Source organism: Penicillium rubens (genome assembly GCF_028828025.1).
Source record: "Penicillium rubens strain IBT 27055 chromosome Unknown utg000003l_segment0_segment0, whole genome shotgun sequence".
NCBI lineage: Eukaryota > Fungi > Ascomycota > Eurotiomycetes > Eurotiales > Aspergillaceae > Penicillium > Penicillium rubens.
The window spans coordinates 8,285,133-8,306,347 of record NW_026890601.1 but is presented as its reverse complement, the minus strand read 5'-3'; the positions used below and the strand labels follow the sequence as shown (position 1 = coordinate 8,306,347).

General features: G+C 50.2%; 10 protein-coding genes across 10 annotated transcripts, besides 2 other annotated features; 5 read left to right on the top strand and 5 right to left on the bottom strand.

The window, feature by feature from the left end:
* Positions 1 to 83: 83 nt before the first annotated feature.
* N7525_009385 (putative MFS transporter) lies at positions 84 to 1,836 on the bottom strand (the record flags this gene model as incomplete). The annotated part of the gene is made up of 2 exons (XM_061214700.1): positions 84 to 1,529; positions 1,585 to 1,836. The coding sequence occupies 2 exons, from the start codon at positions 1,834 to 1,836 to the stop codon at positions 84 to 86; spliced, it is 1,698 nt and encodes a 565-aa protein (XP_061069131.1).
* Positions 1,837 to 2,341: 505 nt separating this feature from the next.
* Positions 2,342 to 4,865, top strand: hrdA (E3 ubiquitin-protein ligase HRD1; the record flags this gene model as incomplete). Its single annotated transcript, XM_061214699.1, has 3 exons — positions 2,342 to 2,365; positions 2,427 to 2,531; positions 2,598 to 4,865. 3 exons carry the CDS (start codon positions 2,342 to 2,344, stop codon positions 4,863 to 4,865), a joined length of 2,397 nt encoding a protein of 798 aa, XP_061069130.1.
* An 834-nt stretch (positions 4,866 to 5,699) lies between these two features.
* N7525_009383 (DUF3431 domain-containing protein) lies at positions 5,700 to 6,905 on the top strand (the record flags this gene model as incomplete). Its single annotated transcript, XM_002563437.1, has 1 exon — positions 5,700 to 6,905. The coding sequence occupies one exon, from the start codon at positions 5,700 to 5,702 to the stop codon at positions 6,903 to 6,905; it is 1,206 nt and encodes a 401-aa protein (XP_002563483.1).
* Positions 6,906 to 7,810: 905 nt separating this feature from the next.
* On the top strand, positions 7,811 to 9,870 carry N7525_009382 (uncharacterized protein; the record flags this gene model as incomplete). Its single annotated transcript, XM_002563436.1, has 2 exons — positions 7,811 to 9,294; positions 9,351 to 9,870. 2 exons carry the CDS (start codon positions 7,811 to 7,813, stop codon positions 9,868 to 9,870), a joined length of 2,004 nt encoding a protein of 667 aa, XP_002563482.1.
* Positions 9,871 to 11,173: 1,303 nt separating this feature from the next.
* Positions 11,174 to 12,203, bottom strand: N7525_009381 (Tim17/Tim22/Tim23/Pmp24 family protein; the record flags this gene model as incomplete). The annotated part of the gene is made up of 6 exons (XM_061214698.1): positions 11,174 to 11,231; positions 11,329 to 11,552; positions 11,645 to 11,855; positions 11,921 to 11,947; positions 12,017 to 12,132; positions 12,189 to 12,203. The coding sequence occupies 6 exons, from the start codon at positions 12,201 to 12,203 to the stop codon at positions 11,174 to 11,176; spliced, it is 651 nt and encodes a 216-aa protein (XP_061069129.1).
* A 434-nt stretch (positions 12,204 to 12,637) lies between these two features.
* Positions 12,638 to 13,707, bottom strand: N7525_009380 (rRNA-binding ribosome biosynthesis protein RPF2; the record flags this gene model as incomplete). Its single annotated transcript, XM_002563434.1, has 2 exons — positions 12,638 to 13,637; positions 13,694 to 13,707. 2 exons carry the CDS (start codon positions 13,705 to 13,707, stop codon positions 12,638 to 12,640), a joined length of 1,014 nt encoding a protein of 337 aa, XP_002563480.1.
* A 773-nt stretch (positions 13,708 to 14,480) lies between these two features.
* N7525_009379 (uncharacterized protein) lies at positions 14,481 to 15,146 on the bottom strand (the record flags this gene model as incomplete). The annotated part of the gene is made up of 1 exon (XM_061214697.1): positions 14,481 to 15,146. The coding sequence occupies one exon, from the start codon at positions 15,144 to 15,146 to the stop codon at positions 14,481 to 14,483; it is 666 nt and encodes a 221-aa protein (XP_061069128.1).
* A 506-nt stretch (positions 15,147 to 15,652) lies between these two features.
* Positions 15,653 to 17,308, bottom strand: N7525_009378 (M14 family metallopeptidase; the record flags this gene model as incomplete). Its single annotated transcript, XM_002563432.1, has 2 exons — positions 15,653 to 17,025; positions 17,080 to 17,308. 2 exons carry the CDS (start codon positions 17,306 to 17,308, stop codon positions 15,653 to 15,655), a joined length of 1,602 nt encoding a protein of 533 aa, XP_002563478.1.
* Positions 17,309 to 18,163: 855 nt separating this feature from the next.
* Positions 18,164 to 18,243: a sequence feature (Protein overlapping with rRNA (N7525_009377, KAJ5831124.1) was converted to a misc_feature.).
* Positions 18,244 to 18,267: 24 nt separating this feature from the next.
* Positions 18,268 to 18,382: a sequence feature (Protein overlapping with rRNA (N7525_009377, KAJ5831124.1) was converted to a misc_feature.).
* A 406-nt stretch (positions 18,383 to 18,788) lies between these two features.
* On the top strand, positions 18,789 to 19,677 carry N7525_009376 (uncharacterized protein; the record flags this gene model as incomplete). Its single annotated transcript, XM_061214695.1, has 4 exons — positions 18,789 to 18,941; positions 18,983 to 19,341; positions 19,392 to 19,463; positions 19,512 to 19,677. 4 exons carry the CDS (start codon positions 18,789 to 18,791, stop codon positions 19,675 to 19,677), a joined length of 750 nt encoding a protein of 249 aa, XP_061069126.1.
* Positions 19,678 to 20,567: 890 nt separating this feature from the next.
* On the top strand, positions 20,568 to 20,774 carry N7525_009375 (uncharacterized protein; the record flags this gene model as incomplete). Its single annotated transcript, XM_061214694.1, has 1 exon — positions 20,568 to 20,774. One exon carries the CDS (start codon positions 20,568 to 20,570, stop codon positions 20,772 to 20,774), a length of 207 nt encoding a protein of 68 aa, XP_061069125.1.
* Between the last annotated feature and the right edge of the window lie 441 nt (positions 20,775 to 21,215).

Below are 21,215 nucleotides of genomic sequence, written 5' to 3'. Positions count from 1 at the left end.
GAGAATAAAATTATGTTCACAGCCAATCCAACAAGATCCTGCACTACCCTAACAAATTTTCATGAAATTGAAACTGAAATTGATCAATAAGTCCTTCCGGCCGAGGACCTGAAGTGGTTGAGGGCCCCACACGCGATCCCCATCACAAGCAGCACACCATTAAAGCCCGCCATGATATAGAATGGTGTGCCCGCTGACAGGATGTCAAACAGCAGTCCACCCACTTTGGTCAGCAGCAGAATGCCTGCTCCACCGTATAGTGAGTAGACCCCTGCGATAGAGCCTTTGAGGTGGGACAGCTGCTCCAATCTCTGATTGACTGACCCGTGAAGAAGAGACTGGCCCTCGTCAGGTTCTGCGTCATTTTCATCCCCACGGACACGTCGTTCCTCGTATATTTTTCTTAAGGTCTCATTGTCGATGCTGACCCGCAAGATACCGTTGCTCAGCACAGCCAAGCTACAGACAATTGCCCCAATTTGACTGATTCCAAGTAGAGCCATCACAACAAACACCCCCGGATTGCCGTCGGGTCTCTCGAATAAAGGGTTTGGAAGCATCGCAAAGATAATGTAGCCAACGACTCCCACCAATGCTGCGAAAAGAAGTGGGAAATTGTATCGTCGTGATTTGTCTGTCAGGTAACCAAATGCTGGCGCTGCAATCAATGCCACCAATTGAGATACCCCGGTCAGTATGGATGCGACGATGTATGCACGTGGGCATGCTTTTTTAATATCCCCTAATCCCGACCCAGGAACCGGTTCATGTTCCTCGTCGCAGAGCCCGGACACCCGATAGTAGTGATTGACGGCGAGGGGAATGAACAGTGATATCCCCACGGAAGAGGCTCGAGCCACGAAGCCTCCGATATAGCCCAGTCCAATGCTACGGTTTCGGAATCCTAGTGTAAGGGCAGTTGTCAACTGCTTCCAGTAAGACAGTCTTGGGCCGTGGATATATAGATCATCGTCGTCTTCGTCTTCATCATCTTCGTCATTACACGAGTGATGAGATGTTTTCCACAGTGCACTCCAACTCTTGCCCTTTTCTCCTGGAAGATCACGGAGACCAATGAAGCATACAAGGCAGATAACAAGGGATACGACAGCAACCAGATAATAGCTGCGTTGGATGGCCTGCGATGGCGACAATCCCATCTTCTCAAATCGGGCTGCAAGCGGCAGGAAAAGAACCAGTGCCACGAGTGCACCACAGCCAGCGCACATGCCCACGAAACCCGAGAGTCGCGCAGACGGCGATGCCCTGGAAGGACCAACATCTATGGAACGGCCACTCCTGGCACGCTCTGGTGTGATGGTCAACTCCGAAGACACAGATGCGCGATATTCCTTGGCATTAAATGCTGTGCCGGTAACAGTTGGCAAAACTGCAGTGACCATGGTCGATACCGCTGAACCACCAACACTAAATAGCAATCTTCCCAGGAGAAGCTGAGGATAGACATTTGTGGCTTGCACAAAAACGACTAGCGCGAGTGCTACAATTGCGTAGCCTGCAGTACATACCTATCTAGCGTTAATATCATTGAATTGCCCTGATGTGGGCCAGTAGCAAGCTTACATGGCGGACTCCGATTCTGTCCGAGAGAACACCCCAAAGTGGACAGGCAACTAGGGCGAGGAGTTCATCCGCAAATCCCAGGGTTCCCACTGAATCTCCCACTCCATCCTCGAGCCCAATCAAATCTGTCACGACGAAGGAGATGGATGAATTGATGTAGACTAGGAAGGCAATAGAGAAGGGGCACACCGCCAACAAGTAAGTTAGTGTCTGGCTGCGCGAGGCAGTAAACAATGCCGGTGATGAAGGCATCACCAGAAATGATTCATTGAGTGCAGGATTTAGAGATGATGATATCTCCGTTCGAGGCAAACTGGTAAGGACAACGGTGTGTTACAATGGTTGCTTCTTCAAGGCGGGCAATGTGGGACGTCACATGACGGAGATGATCAGATAAACACCGAAGATCGACGGACATGTCCCGACATCTAAAGTAGGCCTAAGGGGGTAAATGCGAAAATTAATTATACTAGACTATACAATCAATAAGTATTATGCTTCACTACAGATAAATCGAATTTCGCCATGTATTAAGTAGGCTGGTATAGATCTGGGTGGCGGCACGTGCTGGTCGCTGACGTAAGATGCGGAGAGGCGTTTACGGGTTATTCTGGAAAGCTGTCCAGATCAAGCTACTTACTCCTCCCAAGTAAACGGCATTCACTTCCTTTTTCCGCCAAATGCTACCTTGAGACGCCATCTTTTATATCCTTCCTTCGGTCCATGACCTTCGGCTTGTCCGATCCTGTCGATAGCCATGAGACTGGCCGCGTATGCTGGGGTAAGTGATACCGCAGCTGGATGGGGGAGACAACCCGCTAACCTTGGAACCCCGTTTGCAGGCCTCAGTGGTCCTAGCCACTGGTGTGTTTCTAAAAGCTCTTCATCAGAGGTCCAATTTCTATTCGGCATGCGTCTATCTATCTCAGAGTAGCGCAAATCTTATGGTAAGTTGTCCAGTTTGGGTTATCGCGCTTGGTCATCATAGTCCCTAACTCATTACCCATCTTCAGATCCTCACGAATTTATGTCTTCTCGCCACCGGCTTCATACTATTTTGGCTCCAGCGACTTCTCTACGGACCCTTGCGACCAATCGAGACCGAGCAACTATACGAGCGGGCCTGGTTCGCCGTCACAGAGACATGTTTGGCCATGACCATCTTCCGAGGCGAACTTGGAGGCTGGTTTCTGGTCATGTTCATTTCGCTGCTGGTCGGCAAAGTCTGGGGCTGGATTGGCGAAGGCCGCGTTGAGTTCCTAGAACAACAACCGCCGGCTAATCCCCGATTGTTCCATACACGGTTGGCGCTATCTCTCGTGCTGACTGTATTATTCGACTCTTTCATGTTGCGGTATTGTGTGCACACTGTAATTACGCAGGCACGTCCGGATATGATGGTGATGTTTGGATTCGAATTCGCCATTTTGGCGATACTCTCGACCTCGACCCTCTTGCGATACGTCATCGCGTTGACCGAAATATCCATAACCCGCCAGCAAATAAAGGCCAAGATGCAGGAACGTCGGGAAGAGATTCGTGTTGCACGTGTCGAGGCGATTCGAGAGCATGCCCGCGCGGGAGCTACCTCTCCACCTGACGATCTGCCCGACGAAAACGATGTCAACGAAATGGAGATCGACGTGCCCGGGTGGGAGGACAAGGGTCGTTGGGTCTTCTACTTGGATCTTCTGACCGACTTGTTGAAACTTGTGATTTACTTGAGCTTCTTTGGTATTCTGCTCACTTTCTATGGCCTCCCTATCCACATTCTGCGGGACGTGGTTGTGACCATCCGCTCATTTGCCCGTCGTATTATGGACTTCATGCGTTACCGGAATGCGACAAGGGATATGCACCAGAGGTATCCGGATGCAACGGCAGAGGAAGTCTCCCGGGAAGATGTCTGCATCATTTGCCGTGAGGAAATGATTCCACTTCAGCCGGCGCAACCACAACCACAACCACAACCGGCGGCTAATGCTGCTGGAGAACCTGCACCACGGCCAGTCCCTGGAACACAGCGTGTTCCTGACCGTCTGCGTCCAAAGAAGCTCCCATGTGGCCATATCTTGCACTTCTCTTGCCTGCGAAGCTGGCTTGAGAGGCAACAAAACTGCCCAACATGCCGGCGTCCTGTTGTAACGACCCAGCGAACCCGTGGAGCTGGCGGGGTAGACAACGTACGCGGAGGTCACAATGGTGGCATCCAGCCAGGCCAACAAGGTGCAGATGCTCAACCACGTGCCCGAGTCTATCAGTTTGGGCCCTTCCGTATCGGCTTTGGAGCTGTGCGTGCGGATTTATTCAACAACCTTCACCCACAGGGTGTCCAAGGTAACGCGCCGCAACCTGGGGCACAACCGCCTGTGAATGGGCCTGGAGGACAAATTGGGTTTGGATTTGGGTTCGGCCGTCGACCTCAAGCCCCCACCCCCGCTCCCGCCCCACAAGCTGCGGCTCCAGGGGGTTCTCTCGCTACCGAGATCAATGCTCAGTTGGTGCAGATTGAGCAACGGCTCAATCAAGAGATTGCCACTCTTCGAGCTGCAACGGAGCATTTAAATCACGTGCGCCAGCTTCGGTTGGAACTGGAACGGTTGCTTGCTCAAGCAAGGGCTGTTAACCAACAAGCTGCTGGCCAACAAGGTGCCAGTCAACCAGTCCCTCCCAACTTGACCCCAGGGTCTTCAATCTTCACAACGGGCCAGCAGTATGGCACGAACCCGGCCGCTGATGTTCTAAACTCTGGAGATCCTCGTCTACCAGAAGGGCTCACTCTTCCTCCCGGTTGGACCCTCCTCCCTCTCCAACGTGTTGATAATGGTGCCGGTGTGGAACAAACAGTACACCCCACGGCTACTACTACAGTGGGACCCTCAGCTGCGCCCGCTATGGCCAGTGCTGTACCTTCTCAGACCCCCGGATTCCCTGCACCTGTTCAGGATCAAACGAGCCTGAACGTCGGGTTCAATGTGCGCGGCACCACAAATGCTGAACCCGCTCCTGTTAATGGAGCGCATAGTCCGCCGGTATTGCAACCGACGCCCACTGCCCCTTCGGTGGAACATCGTGCAGAATCCCCGTCTCAAGAATGGACCGACGTTGCCCCTAGAGGATCCTGTGAGACCAGGCCAGCTTCCTCTATTCCTACTACATGGGGTAGCAATGGAGAATCTGCAAATATTGCGTCTAGCCAAGCCGAGACTCACTCCGAGTCTACCTCCGACGGCAAACGCCGGACTGCATCAGTTGAAGAGGCTCCTGATGAAGAAGCTTGATCCCGGACTTCTCTTCTGATAAATCCCTGTGTAATTTTTCCCCTCCGGGTCTGCTCAACCCTTTCTGTTTCCCGGTTCTTTACACCAGCGTTTCTGCATGGCGTTGTTCGCGAGCAAAAGATCATACCCAGATTTCTTTTCACGATTTTTATACCACCGTTGAATCTCATGGTATTTGCTCTCAATGATTAACTTGTTCAAATGAAAATGTGTACATTCAATGAGTGTTAAGTTTAAGAGAGTATACGTAGAGACGTCCTCCAGAGCTATCTCCATGGATGACGTCAACGGGATGACTGAGACAGGCCGCGTGGCTGCATTCTAGGATCAACGTGGAGATTCCCGTGTTGGTCAGACTAATCTAGACAAACTAATATCTTGTGACATTTGTTGCTTTCATTTTGACTGATTTTTACCGCATTAATTGGTCAATGATCTCTTCTATATTCAAATTATATGAAGTTCTTTCCGCAACTCAGACTACATAACACCGAATGCGGCATTGAAAGAAGCTTCGTCATGACGGCACAGCCCCCACTCCACTTGCATCTGATTTGTCCAGACACATGTAGCCTGCCGTAGGGTGTCCCTGGTCCCTTGAATCTAGATCGGGATTCTGTTCCTTCATCCCCCTTACACCTCCGGGGCAATGATATCCTGAACTAAGTAAGCCATTGTGTCCCCTCCATTGCTCAATTACAATTGCACTACCTTATCCCAGTACTCTCAGCCCTGTGCATGCGACAAGGTGGCATAGAGTGTGACAATTGCAGCTAACCAGTATCTCGTGCGACAGATATTAATCCCGTGTACGATTTGTCCAACCCTCCGTCCATGCTTCTCCCACGGCGAGCGGTCATCTTCCTCGGCGTCTGCTTCTTCTTCGTCTTCTTCACATGCCGGAGCCTATCACGGCCATGGCGTGATGTACCCCAAGTCATCGGCCTGGGTGACCTGGTCTCCTCGTCATCCAACACAACAGGAGCCTGGAACACGACCCGCGGCCACACCAACAACGACCTCTATGCTCCGCCACCGGACTTCGTCCCTGGCATCCCCAAGCCCCCAGGCTACAAATACTCCAAAGTGCTGGTGGTGACGCGAACTAAGGGGGAAGATACCAAGTGGATCGCCGAGGAATTGCCAGATTGGGACCACGCCATCTATGTCGCAGATGATCCCACAGCGCCGCTGCACCCGCCCAAGAACAAAGGCCACGAGGTCATGATCTACCTCACCTACATCGTTGACCATTACGATCAGCTCCCAGACGTGGCGGTGTTTATGCACTCGCACCAATTCGCATGGCACAATGATAACCTCTTCGCCGGAGACGCGGCGCAGCTGCTCCGCCGCCTCAATCTAAACCGTGTCATCCGCGAGGGCTACATGAATACTCGCTGCGGGTTCGGACCGGGCTGTCCAGCCTGGATGCACCCCGGCGCTCTCGAGGAAGATGAGTCGAAACAAGAGGAGATCATGCTGGCCCGCGCGTGGGGAGAATTATTCCCCGACCAGGAAATCCCGTCTGTGCTGGCGCAGCCGTGCTGTGCGCAATTTGCCCTGTCCCGTAATCGCATTCGCTCCATTCCGCGGGCCCGGTTTGTTTTCTACCGCGATTGGCTGCTGTCGACCGATTTGAGTGATTACATCACTGGTCGCATCTGGGAGTATCTGTGGCAGTTTATCTTTACCGGGGAGGCTGTTCTCTGCGTTGACGAGAGTGTGTGTCTGTGTGATGGATACGGGTTTTGTTTTGGCGGAAACGAGGAATGGAATAATTACCGAGAAGCAGAAACGAAGAAGAATGAGATCCAACAGGAATTGGATAATTGGATGTGGTTGTCCGACCTCGGGTTTGATGACCCTGCTGAATCGGATAACCCCGAGGGTGACAAAGGCAATGACCTTGTTAACCAACTTCAGGAGAAGCAGCAGGAGCTCATTGAGACTCTGCATGCTGCTATGGAGCGTGGCAAGAACCCCCAGTACCGTGCCCAGGAGGCTGGTCGTCCTTGGAAACAGGGTGATGGGTTCTGAGCTGTCTTGACTGGATCAAGCGCTTCGCCTGGATCACCTATCACCTTGTTATGCTGCCACTGCCAAGTTTTATATGGGCCAATGATCTATATGCCATCTATTTCCATTTCTTCATACCGCAGGAGGTCTGCTTTTGGACACATACTTTTCATCTGTCAACAATCTCACGCTTTTAATTCATACCGTCATGGACTGCACCGTTTTGATGTATTTCCTCTTTGACTGATTTCTTGATTTGGATGTACTTATAGTTGCTGTTGCGAGTCGGACTTGTTATGAAAGGGTAATATCGAAAATAGAAATGGATAGGAATGACCATTAAACACTTCAATTTGTGCCCATAAGATCAGATAATCGAATTCAAGTCAGTCATGTAATATAGATTTGATGTAAAGACTCTAGAGTGCCCATCCATAGGTGGGCGCTCTGCTCATATAAAAAAAGGATGATCACGTGATGACCTCGAAGTTTTCAGTTTGCACTGTCTGCTGTTCCTTCAAACTACACAAACATCAACCGTCGCGCCTCTTATCAGCCAAGCACAACTAAAGCTGTCGAGGCTTTTTTTATTCTCTCGCCTCGGCCTTATTTCCGCTGTAACGCGCTTTTCACCCTCTTGGGTGTGGCGCGCTCGGAGAACTGTGTTCTGACCAAGCTGCATTGCCAATAGTGAAGCTATTCATTAGGTTCTCTACCACAACTGGATAAGAGCTTCAACTTGAAGGAGCTACCTACTCTTCTGGAGATTAAACCGTGACCTCGATCGTGGTTTGGTCGTACTCTCAGACTCGCTCTCATCGGGTAAAATTCATTGTCAATCTTCTCTATCTCAATCGTCGCCACCTTGCGACGCTACCAGCTTACCGATCCGAGTGTCTCGAAGCACCTAGCCCTCAATCAGCACCATGAGCTCTTCCACCAACCAACACCTCCCCACGACCTCCTCCGACCTACCCTCCCAGCAGACAGGGACTACACCCCACCTTGACCCGAACGCGCAACTTGCCAACAACGGATATGCACCCAACGACAACCAACTCGCGGGATTAGTCGAGGCAGCCACTGCCGCCGCAGACCAAGATGTCTCGCAATGGGCTGCCGCCGCAGCAGTCGCCGCCGCAGCGGGTGCGGCGGGACATCACCATCAATTGGATTCATACACAGACATGGACCTCTCCGAGAACGGATTCGGCGACGCGAATTTCGGAACTGGCATGAGCAGCGGAAGACATATGAGAGTACCCAGTCACACCGACCATCCACAATCCTCAGGGCTCACGCGCACAGCAACCAAAAAGCGCAAGCGAAATGACGATAATCTCGACCCCGCCTTGGCTGGCGCGGGCCTCTCTGCCGCGCAGCACCAGTCGCATCCCGCACAGCAAACGCCCCATGGCTATACCGGAGAGGGTATTGACATTCGCCCCGAGCAGCAGCAGTCCCTATCGGATGCTCGTGCTGTAGGTATTCATTCCGCGGCAGCGCTGTTCCGCCAGCCTTCTAGCAATAAGAAGTACACACGACCTCCCATCTCGAAGATGTTTTCGTCCCTTGAGATCTCACCGGAGAACTTCTTGCATCTCCAGGCTGCTGCCAAGAATTACATGCTGGACGATGAACACCCTGAAAGACGGGATTGTGTTGGTCAGCGTGGAAAGGGAGATACGGAAATGGTCAAGCTTCGCCTTTGGAACTGTGTTCGTCAGTTCCTCGAGGCCGAGGGGAACGGTGAACGATTCTTCGGAGAGAATGTCGTTAATGAGGGCATGGGCCCGAGAGCCTACATCTGGCCGCGTGACCAACACAAGATCATCTCATTGGTCATTCCTCTGCTCAGGCGGATGGTCACCAACGAAAGACAACGCCAATACGCAATCGAGACCCGCAAAGGAGGTGGTTCTGAAGAACGCCGCCGCCGTAAAACGGAAGAGTTCTCAAATTTGAATAGCCCGCGCTTCTCTCCAGAGCAGCATCTCCAAGTGCAAAATCAGACGTCTCATCGCGATGATCTGTCGCAGTCAATGCCCCCTCCTCCACAGCCAATGCAGCAATCAGCAATGGATCCATCTCAGCCTGTGCAGCTTGGTCTGACCGACCTCCTTCTTGACGGATACACAGTCGACTGGGAACAGATCGCCCGATCCTATAATACGTACAACGAGAACTTCGAGCTCGACAACCTATGGTCTCTCTCGGGTCTCCAACAACCCGATTGGCGTGGGCTCGTCGCTGCAGTTGACAGCCATTACCACGTCATCCACAACGGAGACTACAACTGCCCAACGAATTGTGAAAACGAAAACATCAACCGCATCATCCACGCGGACACCACCTCAGATCTCCAATGGCGCATTGGCGGAGGCCGCAACCTCCCAGCCCGAGACGAATTGTAAGCATTCATCCTTTGGAAAGCCAGTGTGGTAATACCAACTAACAACCCCATAGCGCAAGCAGCATCACCCGCGACGTGTCTCGCATTATTCGCGAGAACATCGCCTCCCGACACGGCCACCCGGCCCAAGCACCCGACCCCCACTTTCATCAGCCATTCACTCCCCTCCCGGAATCAACACCAACAACCAACACAACCACCTCCTCTCAGAGCCAAGGCCAAACCTCCCTTCGCGTCAATATCCTGCACAACGGAAAGCGCATCCTTCCCAGATTTGACCTGCCTGCGGGCCAGTGCCCCGACATTGACACGGTCAAACAGGCGATTCTCCGTCGGTACCCGGGCCAAATCCCCGGTTTGCCGGCATTCCAGGGTGCCCACGCTGCTACACATGAAGCTCGCGAGTCTGCTGTTGTGGATGGGTGGAAGGTCAAGGTCTGGTTGCCGGATGGACTTCTACCTGTGCAGAACCAGAAGGATTGGACTATTGCGTTACTTTCGACTGATGCTATTGATTGGATGGATGGGGAGTTAAAGGTTCTTGTTGAAATTGATGAAGGGAATGGACAGTAGTGTGATCTTGTTTTTTTCTCTTCTACTATATCCCTGTTTTTCTATGTTGGATAAGTTGTACCGTTATACCCTCAATTTCAAGAAACCATTCCAAGTTATTTATAGGAAAAGTCTTGTACAATGCATGTCCTCAGTCAACATAACCTTTCCGTCAACGAACCAAGGTTGCACGAAAATCATAAAAGGTGGAGACAAACGGGAGAAGTGGGTCCTCGTAGACGCTAGTCCTAATTGGGAGGCATATGTTCCTATAAAATTAACAATCAAAGGAAATATGCCAATGTCTCGCCCAGGTAACCGAGTGGGAACCACATAATGCCTTGTGCCTGTAATGCCCATTTAGGCTTGCCTAGGTGGGACTTACCGTGCAAGGGACCGGAGACCTGTGGTTCAACCCTCGTCGTTGAAATTGATCACTTTAACGGCGATGCATGATCACTTCCCTGAGATCAGGGGGCATGTAAGTCATTGGCCGATGTGACCGCCCACTACCCCGTCGGCAGCAGAGTCCCCAGGTTGTAGAGATGCCCCTATGTGGGGTTTTTTTTACTTTCTTGATGTATGTTCTGTCTCTATCTTCACATCTTGTTGATGATGTTCTGGCGGTTTGGCGTATGGTCACATGTAATATCCGTGTTAGGACCCTCTCTGTTATGTCTCTAGATATTTCTCTTCCCATGGTTTCTTTTAGGACATGATTAATCTCTTTTCTTGCTTCTGGAGAGAACGATCCTATTTACCTCCCACACTTCTCCTGCTTCCTCCCCTGAACTGAGGCATCAGCTCCCCCGCATCTCACCACCTTGACGTGAGCAATATATGTACCAAATTCATAGTCAGTATAACATTATGCAGCAAGAGCCAAAAGAGCCAAAAGCCTGAGTTGGTATATACACCAGCTTCTTCCAATAAATACCTACGTATAAACAAAATATATTTAGCCTGCCTAGTCATATCATGAACTATGTTCCGAGAAGGGAGCGTAAATCGTCCAAAGACTCGATACTCACCTATACTCAATCATCCATTCAAAAGCACGTTAGAGGCATGTTTGAGTTGGCAAGTCTATATATTGCGAATTACACAAGTCTCGCATATTCAGGTCTTCAAGTTTTATATTGTAATCAAAAATATGCAAAGAGAAATCCCATGCCTCATAATACAGGATAAAAAGGTAAAGATGAGCAGGGCCTGGAATCATGCACACCTTGAGAATGCATCTTGCCAAAACGCCAACAAAATAACAACCGCTCTATACGCCATAACACACCCCAAAGCTATGAGAACCGGGCCCGCTGAGAGCTCATTTGTTGTGTACAAGCAGAGTACGGAGGGAATCCCAGTGATCTGAATCGCCGTAACTGTGGTTGAGAAGAAGGTCAGCATCGGGAAAGCAAATCCGAACTTCCGAATAACAGGAAGGGAGGTGGGATCATATGTAGTGGAAGCAAAACATACATATACACCATGCTACTCCGCAGGCTGGACGCCAGCGTCTCCGGGTGCCACCGGAAAATATACATGACCATCGCCCAGGTCATACCCGCGAAAACGGGGTAGGCATTATTCGTGATCTTAGTGCGTGCATCGGATGTGATGAGGGAGGAGAGGGGGTGCATGTTAGGTTGGACAGCGAGCTTGGCGAGAGCGAGCATCACACGGGCGAAGACGTAAATAACGATCTAGATGGGAGTTAGGTCTGCAGTAGAGGAGTCCATTCGGGGATCGAAGATTGAATGGTTTCCACAATTAGGGGAAAGTCCAAATCACATACCTGCTGGCTAATACTGCCCGGCTGTCGTCCGAAGACTGCATACCCGCCCAGCAGGCCTGCAAAGAAGCTATCATATCGGCCTTCTTTCCCGGCGCCACCTGGTATATTCCGGAGAAGTATCATAGAGGCCTTGTAAATCATGGCAAATGTGGCGAGGTTCCGCGCATGCTGGCGGGTTGCTTTCAAAACGAGCTTCGTCTTTTCGCGTATGCTAAATAACGAAGCGATCAGTTTGGTTCTGCGGAGAGGTAAGGTCGGGCGTGCGGAGTGACATACGTCCCAGATCTGAACAAAAATATCATTCTAGAAGCAGTCGGTATCGGTCAGCTATGGCTTGTAGCGGGGTTTTCGGCTGTCCGAGGTCCAACATACACCAGCGCATGCGGAAAGCGGACTTTTGATCCATAGACGATTCCATTGCGTGCACCCTTCACTAATGACAATAGCGGGGCGAGCTCGGGTTTGAGAACGAGAGCATCGAGTTGGGACTGCGGAGAGACCTGTCAATACGGCTGTGTATGGTCGGAGACGCTTTGGGACTCACGAGTAGTGTATCCATGGCGTCTCTGGACCTCGGTAAGAGGTCGGGCTCGTTTCGGGGTGGTTATAGGGGCGACAGGCGAGGAGAAGAGACCAAGAAACCGTCACAGATCATGAGGAGGAAATAGAGTAAAATAAATGGGTTCCTGTGGCTGGAGATGTTAGGGGAGGGGACGGCACTTTAGTCGGTTCCCGCATCGAGAAGGGCCTCGGCATGTGAGAAACAGCCGACGTCATGGTCACGTGGCTATATATAAAACCTCAGCTACGAGCATACGGGCAAATCTTGTTTATTTTAGTACAAAATAATGGATGGAGGAGATGTCTCTATTAGAGGTAGAGGTTTTTAAAATAACTTTTCATATGCCGTAAGACTGCTCATACAGGCGCAGAAAACGAAATCCCGTCCGGCCCAAACTCCTTAGCGAAAAGAATCATGCAAATCAATCGATCTTAGTTTTTCCGTGCCTTCTTGTGGCTCTCCATCTCCTCATCCGAAGAGACCTCATCCACCTCCATCATATCCGCAGATGGTTCATCCTCCTCGTCCGATGATTCCATACCCGCCCGACGCTTGAGACCCTTCATCTTACGAGTCTGCAGGTCAGACAGATCCTGCTTGCCGAGGTGAACACGACCAATCTTGTCACCCATAGAGTCCATGGTGACGTTCTTCTTGGTTCGGGCTTCCTCGTTGGGACGTTTGCCCTGCTTCATGGACTCCTTCTGAACCTCAGGAGCAGCCTGGCGTGTGCGACCGACCTTGAAGTCGAACTTGGGACCGACCTCCTGCAACTCCACGCGGGGCAGCTTGTGGCCACTGCGCTTGGTGACGACTCTGTACCAGCGCATGTGGATGACCGGCGAGAGGCCATCTTGGGGCTCCTCCGCACCAACCATCATAACGTACTGCAGACCCTCGACATCAACCTGGTTCGTCTCTTCACCCTTGAACATGTCGAGAAGGGCGCTCTTGAGGATGATGTGCGCAGTCGATGTAGGATCGTCCCAGGGGCTACCAGAGAACAGCATCATAGGTCGCAGGCCGAGACCGACGTCCATGACAAGTTCTTTGAAGGGCGGGATGGTCTCACCATCTCTCGGGGGGAGCAGCATTAGCTCGACGAGATCGAGTAACTCTGAGTTGTAAATCCGAGCCAACGTAACACAGTTGGGTCGCTTCTTGTTGTGGCTTCCGAATGCTACGAGTCCACACTCGTTCTTGTTCGCCAAGAATTCCAGGCTCTCCGAGTTCTCATATGGGTGCAAGTTCTCGTTCTTCTTGTGGAAAAGAACGTTGTAGGGCTTCGTCAAAGCATGGAAGGTCTTCAGCACGGTGTCCAGCGGTTGGGGGCATTTTGCGCCGTGGAAAATCAAGGTCTTCTTGGGGGGTTCAATGAGTTGCGGCTCCCGGGCTTTCAGGATACGCGCAGTGCGCGGGTTTTTGGCTTTCCTATAGGGTAGAGTATTAGAATAGGATGACAACCTCGATGCATTGCCATAACTTACACTTCTCTCAACATTTTGTAGTGAACGATCGGCAGAATGACTTGGGGTAAAAATATCGAATGAGCGGAAAAGTTTTGGGATGCTGATGGCTTGGCACTCTTATCGATAAGCCAATTACGGAATTGATCACGTGTTTTTGATATGTTTTCTTCTCTGATTGGCCACTTCAAACTACATCCACTACCGTGCAAGACATCTGTCTTATAGTTACCTTTGCATATGAGTATGTAGTTGTCTGAAGCGAGTATCGTCCTTTTTGAGAAGCAGAATTGAATAGCTGAGAGTTTGTCTTGAACAGCTTGGTTTCTATCCCCTAAGTATCCATTCTAGAATGCGTATATATATATATATCAGCTTCCAACTATATAATATTATTATATCGCCCCGAATTACTCCCTTCCCGTTCATTTATTTTCTTTCTTTGGGCAGTAGCCACCTTAGGCATTAATTGCTCGGGCTTAGCACTGCTTTATAAGCCTATATAGGTTAAATAGCTAAGTAGATCCTACTTTTACAAAACACACTTATTTTACTATCTTCTGTCTACCTATACGGTTGTAGTATTAGTTCACAACAGTCCTTCGTTCGTTCAATAGAGGCCCTATTATCTATATCCTACCGTCGTATCTACCAGGTATCATATTGAAAAGCAACGTATAGAAGCTTAAGACTCAAGATTGCTGCAAGTAGAATAGCGTTGTCTCGACATATAAACTCCAGCCGTGCTGCCAATTACTGTTTACATAGCCCCATTTTATCATCTGGCTCTTCTTGGCAGCCTCTCCTCTTATCTCAAATCAATGCCCGCTCCTAGCCTATCTTGTTTCCTGCCCTCACTCTTCTTCTTCAGGCCATCCCCTTCCGGCTCACTCCCTTCAGGCTCACTCCCTTCAGGTTCACTCCCTTCAGGTTCACTCCCTTCCGGCAACTTGTATATCTCCCCCCAGTTCTCGATCCGTTGCCCATGCTGGTTATAAAAAGGCGGATGTTTTAAATCAGAAAAGAAGGGCCGTGGTCCTTTATCGACGCCATTCATGTGCACGTAACGTTGAGCCACCTTTGCGTCCAACCGCTCATCCCTTCGCATAATATAAACCTTCCCCTTCTGAGTAATATAATGGATCGGCCGCTTGGTACCACTCTCGGAAATCTCGGACCGAATTCGTTGATCGCACTCGTTGAGGAAGAGATCGTAACAAATGTATATAACGTTTCGAGTACGAAGCATTTGAATCATGTTTATTTGTATGCTACAGCCGGCCGTTTGTTGTTCAACTTCTTGGAGTACGGCGCTACTCAGTCTCTCAATAAGCGATTGTGCCCAGGGAATGACATCTGCAGAGCGTCGGGACGCGTCGCGATGGAATTTAGCCCGGAGCAGACACCGTAAGGTGAGGTCCGCCTTTAATGCCGTGCGAGTCTGGGCAGAGACTTGAACCTCCATGTCCGCCATAGCAGTGATAGTATAACTGAGGTAGATGAAGCGTCTGCCTACATGGTGGTAATGGGCAAGACAACTGTGGATCCAACTACCGCCGTCTGGTAGGTCACGTGTAGGTAGGTCACGTGTAGAACCTTATAAATGCCATTTTTCAGGTCACTACTCAGAAGACTCCATGCGAAGCGTCACACCCGAAACTTGAAGGAGAGAGTCTAAAGACGTTATAGATACGCATGCCCGAATCCTAGATAGCCCAACAAGGAGACTAAATGCCCAGAATTCCATATAAAGATCCACTGTTACACATGGTTCAACGATGCTTCCTTTTTACCGGAGGAAAGCGGCAGTGTATAAACATCGTTAATTAATAGCAATAGTCGCTCTCGTACATTTAATTTCTAGTAAGTACGAATGAACTTTTCTAATGTTTGATACACCTCAACTGACTTCCGAGAGGAGGGTCGATCTTGAAGTGCCGTTTTCACCATGTATCACTATTCAACATAAAAAGAAAACATCTAGGACATTACCCTAAAAATTGGGTACTCATCTGACTCCTTCACTGGCACAATATTGAACGAAACATACGAGTCAATGTTCTCCGGCTCCAGTGCCACCATCGCCAGCGCCGCATTCTTCTGTCTAGTGCTCACGAGAAAGCTACCTTCCGGTAGCCTTACTTCGCGCTCGCTGGTATGCGTTGTGGCGGTCACACGGAATGCGCCCTCGTAGTAGGAATTGTCTACCTCGGTCGATGAAATAGTTAGCACCTGAACGGTACCCTCAAACGGCTTGTCCAGCGTCTCTACTTCCAAACCGGCGACTTTCAGACGCTCGGCGAGGCCGGCCCATGCGACGGGGATAAGGTAGGCTTCGGGGCGGGATCGAGTGAGGTTGGCAAAGGAGGGGGTCGTTGATGCGAACCGTACAGGGGGGTGGACCACACTGCCGTTCTTAACGTCGACCATAGTGAAGGGGCGGATTACAGTCTTGCTGTAGTCAGTGATAATAATATCGCTTTCCGACTCTATAAACTCTCCAACGCCGTTCTCGACGGTCTTAAAAACCCTTTCGGCATTATCGGCAGCGGTTTGGACAATACTGCCCAGCATGGTCAGACCGGCGGCAGTTCGGCGCTGGAATTCCTGGTCGGCGATACCAATGCCGCGCATCTCAAGAAGGAAGACGACAGCTTGGGTTAGGCCCATAGCATTACGACCAATCTTGCCGTCAGTGCCCGCCTCGGCGAAGTCGGCGACAAATTCGGAATCAGAAGCAGAGGAGCCGGTAACGTATGGCTCAGCGCGGAGACCAGCAGCTTCCATATCGTCGGCAATATTTTTAGCGAAGAGTTCCTCAGAGAGTTTGCGGATGCTCTCGTTGATATTGAGGTTCTTTGCGGCCGAGTACAGACCGTCGGAGCCGTGGACGTACTGCCCCTCGCCAAAAGGCGTCCCAGCAGAATACTCGTGCATGTCGACTATAACGTGGGGGTTAAAGTCGTTCATGAGCTGTTTTATATCACGCGTCTGCTGGCGATCAAGCTTGATATGGTCGCGGTTGGGGTCATAGTTGGTCGCTAGAGTGCGCTGGAAGTAGAAAACGCCGTCGGGATTATACCTCGGCAAAATGACGAGCTCGAGCTTGTCGAGAATCGAGGCAGCCCACTCCCGGTCGTCGTCGAACTTGCCCAGGATGGCCTGTGTGGTCTCATCGCCTGCGGGCTCGTTGCCATGAACGGCGCCCTGGATCCACACGCGCACCTTGGAGGTGGTGTCATCGCGATTGGAAAGGTGGACGTAGGGGAGAGAGCGGGACTCTTCCGAGGTGAAGTTAGCGGTGCGATATGTCATGTAATGGTTTCGGTCAGCAACTTTCTCGAGGAAGGCCTCTGATCATATGTCAGTCTCAATGTCCTAATGCGCATCTTCAATGGTAGACTCACCCATGTCATCTTGAGAAGACGACCCTTGAGTGCCATTAGTGAACCCAGGGAGCCGGACATTGGGTGTCAGAAAAGCTGGGGACAAGAGCTTAATATCATCGACGTCCTCAAAAGCACCGGCAACTATTTCAGGGTCTTTGGTGACAGGAACATGATTATATCCATACGTAACGGCGCTCACCACAGAGGTGAGGCCAAGCAAGAGACCTGTAGAGGCAGTTGTTCTCATCTTAACGCTTGACCCTTTCTGCAGAAGTTTTCGCGTGACAAGAGTAATGACCCGAAAAAACCGAGGAACAAGATTTGAACGCTTCAGAGCAGATCCTTCATCTCTTATATACTTCCCTGCGCCAACGGCGGCCGTCGCAACCCGTTAGATTGGAGTTCTGTTTCCTGAATTTGGAATAAATCCTATCAGACTCCACTTGTTTCCTTCCGCATCCCCTCATCTCTCGATTTCCCCGCCGCATTGTTACGTTTGCCAAGTCTCAACGCCCAGCTGAGAGAGGCAATGTTTGTGAGGATCACTGCGCTAATAGAGCGCGCGGTAGCCGTAAGAGCAGGCTACTATAGCAAGACGCCTAAAAGGGTTTGGAGACACATTTCAAAAAAGTTGGGTGTTTGTTTCTTTTGGATGGATATACGAAAAGAATGATTAATCATGGACAAATTGACTAGGTACCTAGGTATGCCGTCTTTATCACTTTCAAGTGGTGTGCTTTGAAGGTTATTAATTCCAGCACCGGGTGTATCGGAGTTGAAGAGTAATTGAACACGCGAAGGACATACGAGACGTGGTAAGTGGGGGAAATGGGGAGGGGAAAGGGAAAGGGAAAGGGGGAGGTTGGAGCTTGGCTGAGGAGGGGATGACTTGCCGATTGTGTGGATGTGACTGGCCGTATCGGCAAGTTCACAATCCAGTTATATGGAGCATCTTGTAAGACGATTGCTTGACCGTCTCTCAGATACAACTATGTTGTAGTTACTATCGGTGGCTACTACCTAAATGCCGAAAACGCGGGATTAGACCTTGACATTTCCTATGCCCCAGAATCTTCGGCCCACCGTACATGCTATAGTTCCCATGAGCTGTTTTTATCTGCCATATCCTGAAGCAATTCAACCTAACCCTGTCCTCAATAGAATATGGGTTTATTCTACCCTGTAATCTACCACATACGACCATAGGGTGTGGAAAACAGGGCTTCCCGTCCGCTCAGCCGTACTTAAGCCACACGCCGGTGAGTTAGTAGTTGGGTGGGTGACCACCAGCGAATCCTCACTGTTGTATGTTTTGTTTTAGCTTTGCTCTTTGTTTTTGCCCTTTCTTTTGATCCGTTTGGGAAGTCCTTGTTGTCGTCCCTGTAACTAGTTAACTAATATTAATACCTTAGAAAACGGGCATTAAATGTTGATATCTAACTATACTGTCAAACTGGGATATGGCCTCCATTAGGCTATATACATTAACCGTGGTTTTTGTGTTGGTCGAGTGGAATAATGCCGTATTTTATTCCAACATATACAAATCTTGGCGTTGAATGGGGTCCTCTAACAAACCCAGAGGCGGAAATATCTAGCAGAAAACTCTCCAAGCGGTCAACAACGGCAAATCATCTAGATCGCCCCACTTTTACTTATCCACCTTTTTCTTTCCCTTTCCCCACCTGTTTGACTCCTTTAGCCAATCAATCCACTCCCACCTCTCGATGAGTACTTCGATTCTTTCTGGTCTCCTTGGCACCAAGGTCACCGTCGACTTATGGCCCCTACCAATTACTGGCCCTGCGTTTGAAACCTGGGAAATTACCGAAAGATCGACGAAGAAATGTGCGCCATGCATGAAATCGAATCGAATGATGGTACGCGAGCAGCCTACGTACTTGGCACATTCCGGTGCCAGTCTACCGATGGCAATGACGATGGGAAGAAGCTTGGCATCATGAAAGTTTGCAAGCAGATTCCATTCGTTGGCACCGAGCTTTACGACTATGAACATCGCAAGCAACAAGCCGTTGAGCCCTACGAACCAACGGAGCTGATCGCCCTAAAGGCCTTAAAGCGCCGACGCTGCGTTGTTGTTCCAGAATTGCTTGGCTATCGTCTTACCAAGCAAGATGCCATGGAGATCGTGCCCGAAGGGTGCCTCATGTACATTGTGTGGAAGCAAGTCCCGGGGGAGCCCCTGACTCAAGAAGCCTTCTGGCAAGCTCCCCTCGCGGAGCGCAATAAGATTCGGTCCCGATTTCGCCACACCTACCAGTATACCTTCAAAGCACTCACTTGACATGCTTACGGCTAACAGGATATAGGCAGCTTGTTGAGTATGAGCCAAGTATCGGTGATATTCGGAAGATTATCTATGACTGGATAACAGGAGAGATGTATGTCGGTACTCAACTCACAACATCCACCGAGCTAATAGTCTCTAGGCATATCTGTGGGTTCTGGGATGCCGAGTTACTAGACCGTGATGCAGAATGGGATGACTACCTCTTTGTGCAGTTTGACCTTGTATCGGGCAGCAAGTCAGGTGAACGGTACTTTAACATCACTGCCACTGATACCTATCACGATGAAAAGGGCTGGAGATGGTAGACGAAGGTCTCATGAAAAAGTAAGGAATGGGGATACTTTTTGCTAGTTCTAATTAACATGAAGAATCGCTTGACCAGTTGTTGTGGTGACCCCACATGTGGGTCTAAGTCTCCACCCTTAGTTAGATAGTTGTGGGAAGCTGAGGTCGCTTCCTCTCTTCCCAATACAACTCTCTCCCATCTGCTTTCCCGAGCCTACATACTGTAGTCTCACCACCAGTCCAACTCTGACTCTCTGATTCAATCAAATCCTCACTGAGCCCTGCATGAATTACTTGAGCTACTCCCGTAAGTGGGCATTTGTAACAAACTCATGTTTACGAATGGGAGCAGGCCAACGAGAGTCACGTAGCTTCTCTCTCTCTGTTAGTACTCTTCAATGCTTTCTAGATAGCATTTGATATAGATCCGAAGTGCTTGTTAGGAGAGGTCTACCAACCGGGTTTCCGTCGATGGCCTTGTCTGCCGCAATGCAGATGCGTGGCGCATCAAGTGCCGCCTGGGGATGATGATTGAAGGGGAGCATATTCAACAGGACCCCCACATGTCCCTGTGGCTGCATAAAGCCGCCTATATGGGAATCGATTCCGTCTAATCAGGGCCAACGTTCAAATCCATTTTGATCTGCTCGACGGTTGCGTTGCCAGGGTATCGGCCAGAACCGTTCATGGCACGGATGGTTTTCGTTTCGACATTATGAAGCAGACAAAACATGTCATCTCCAATGCTAGTAGAGGAAGGCTCGGTGACATTTAATGCGGCAGCTACGGCGTGAAATGGTCAGCTTTCTTTCCTCAGAAGAGTATCAGATGCTAGTAAAGGTACTTGCCGACAGCTAGTTACAGCAGCGTCATATAGAGTAGAAAACTGAGCGGGTATTACGAGGCAACAATGGAGAGTATCAACCGTACCGCAGCATTTCCTCCCTCTGGCAGAATCCTCTGTCCTGTAGCGGCGACCAGAGGCTTGCGTGCAAGTTACTATCCCATTCGTGCTATGGACAACACTTCTCCTGCTGGCAAACGGGAGGAAGTCCGGGTTCGGTCTGCAATAGACAGACTTCGAGTTGAGAGGCATTATCACGCCTGCGAGGGGTAGAGAGATAGGGTCTAGATAAACGGTTCAGCTTCGCCGTTGTAATGCGGGTAACCAGATCGCGGGATAGACAAGAGGAGACGAAAAGAGTGGTGTGATTGAGTAGAATGGGAGAACATTTGTGTATCGGCGAGTCTCGGGAAGCCAAGTCTAAAGCGAAGAGTCATAGGGACCAGTTGATAAGATGCATTTGCGAAACGTAAGTTGGATAAAGGACCTTCTAGTTGGTAGTAGGCCTTGTCTTATCTCATATTATTGTGGACGTATAAGTCTCGTTCGTTTGTCTACCTACGGGCCGAATTATCCACGAATCGTATTATGGCCCCCAAACCCCCGGCAGGGGTGCGGGGCGACTACACGGCATAGATAGGTAGATAGGTATTAGCTCTGATAAGTGAGGAGGTTAGATGCTCGCCCGATAAACATGATTAGAAACCATAGATA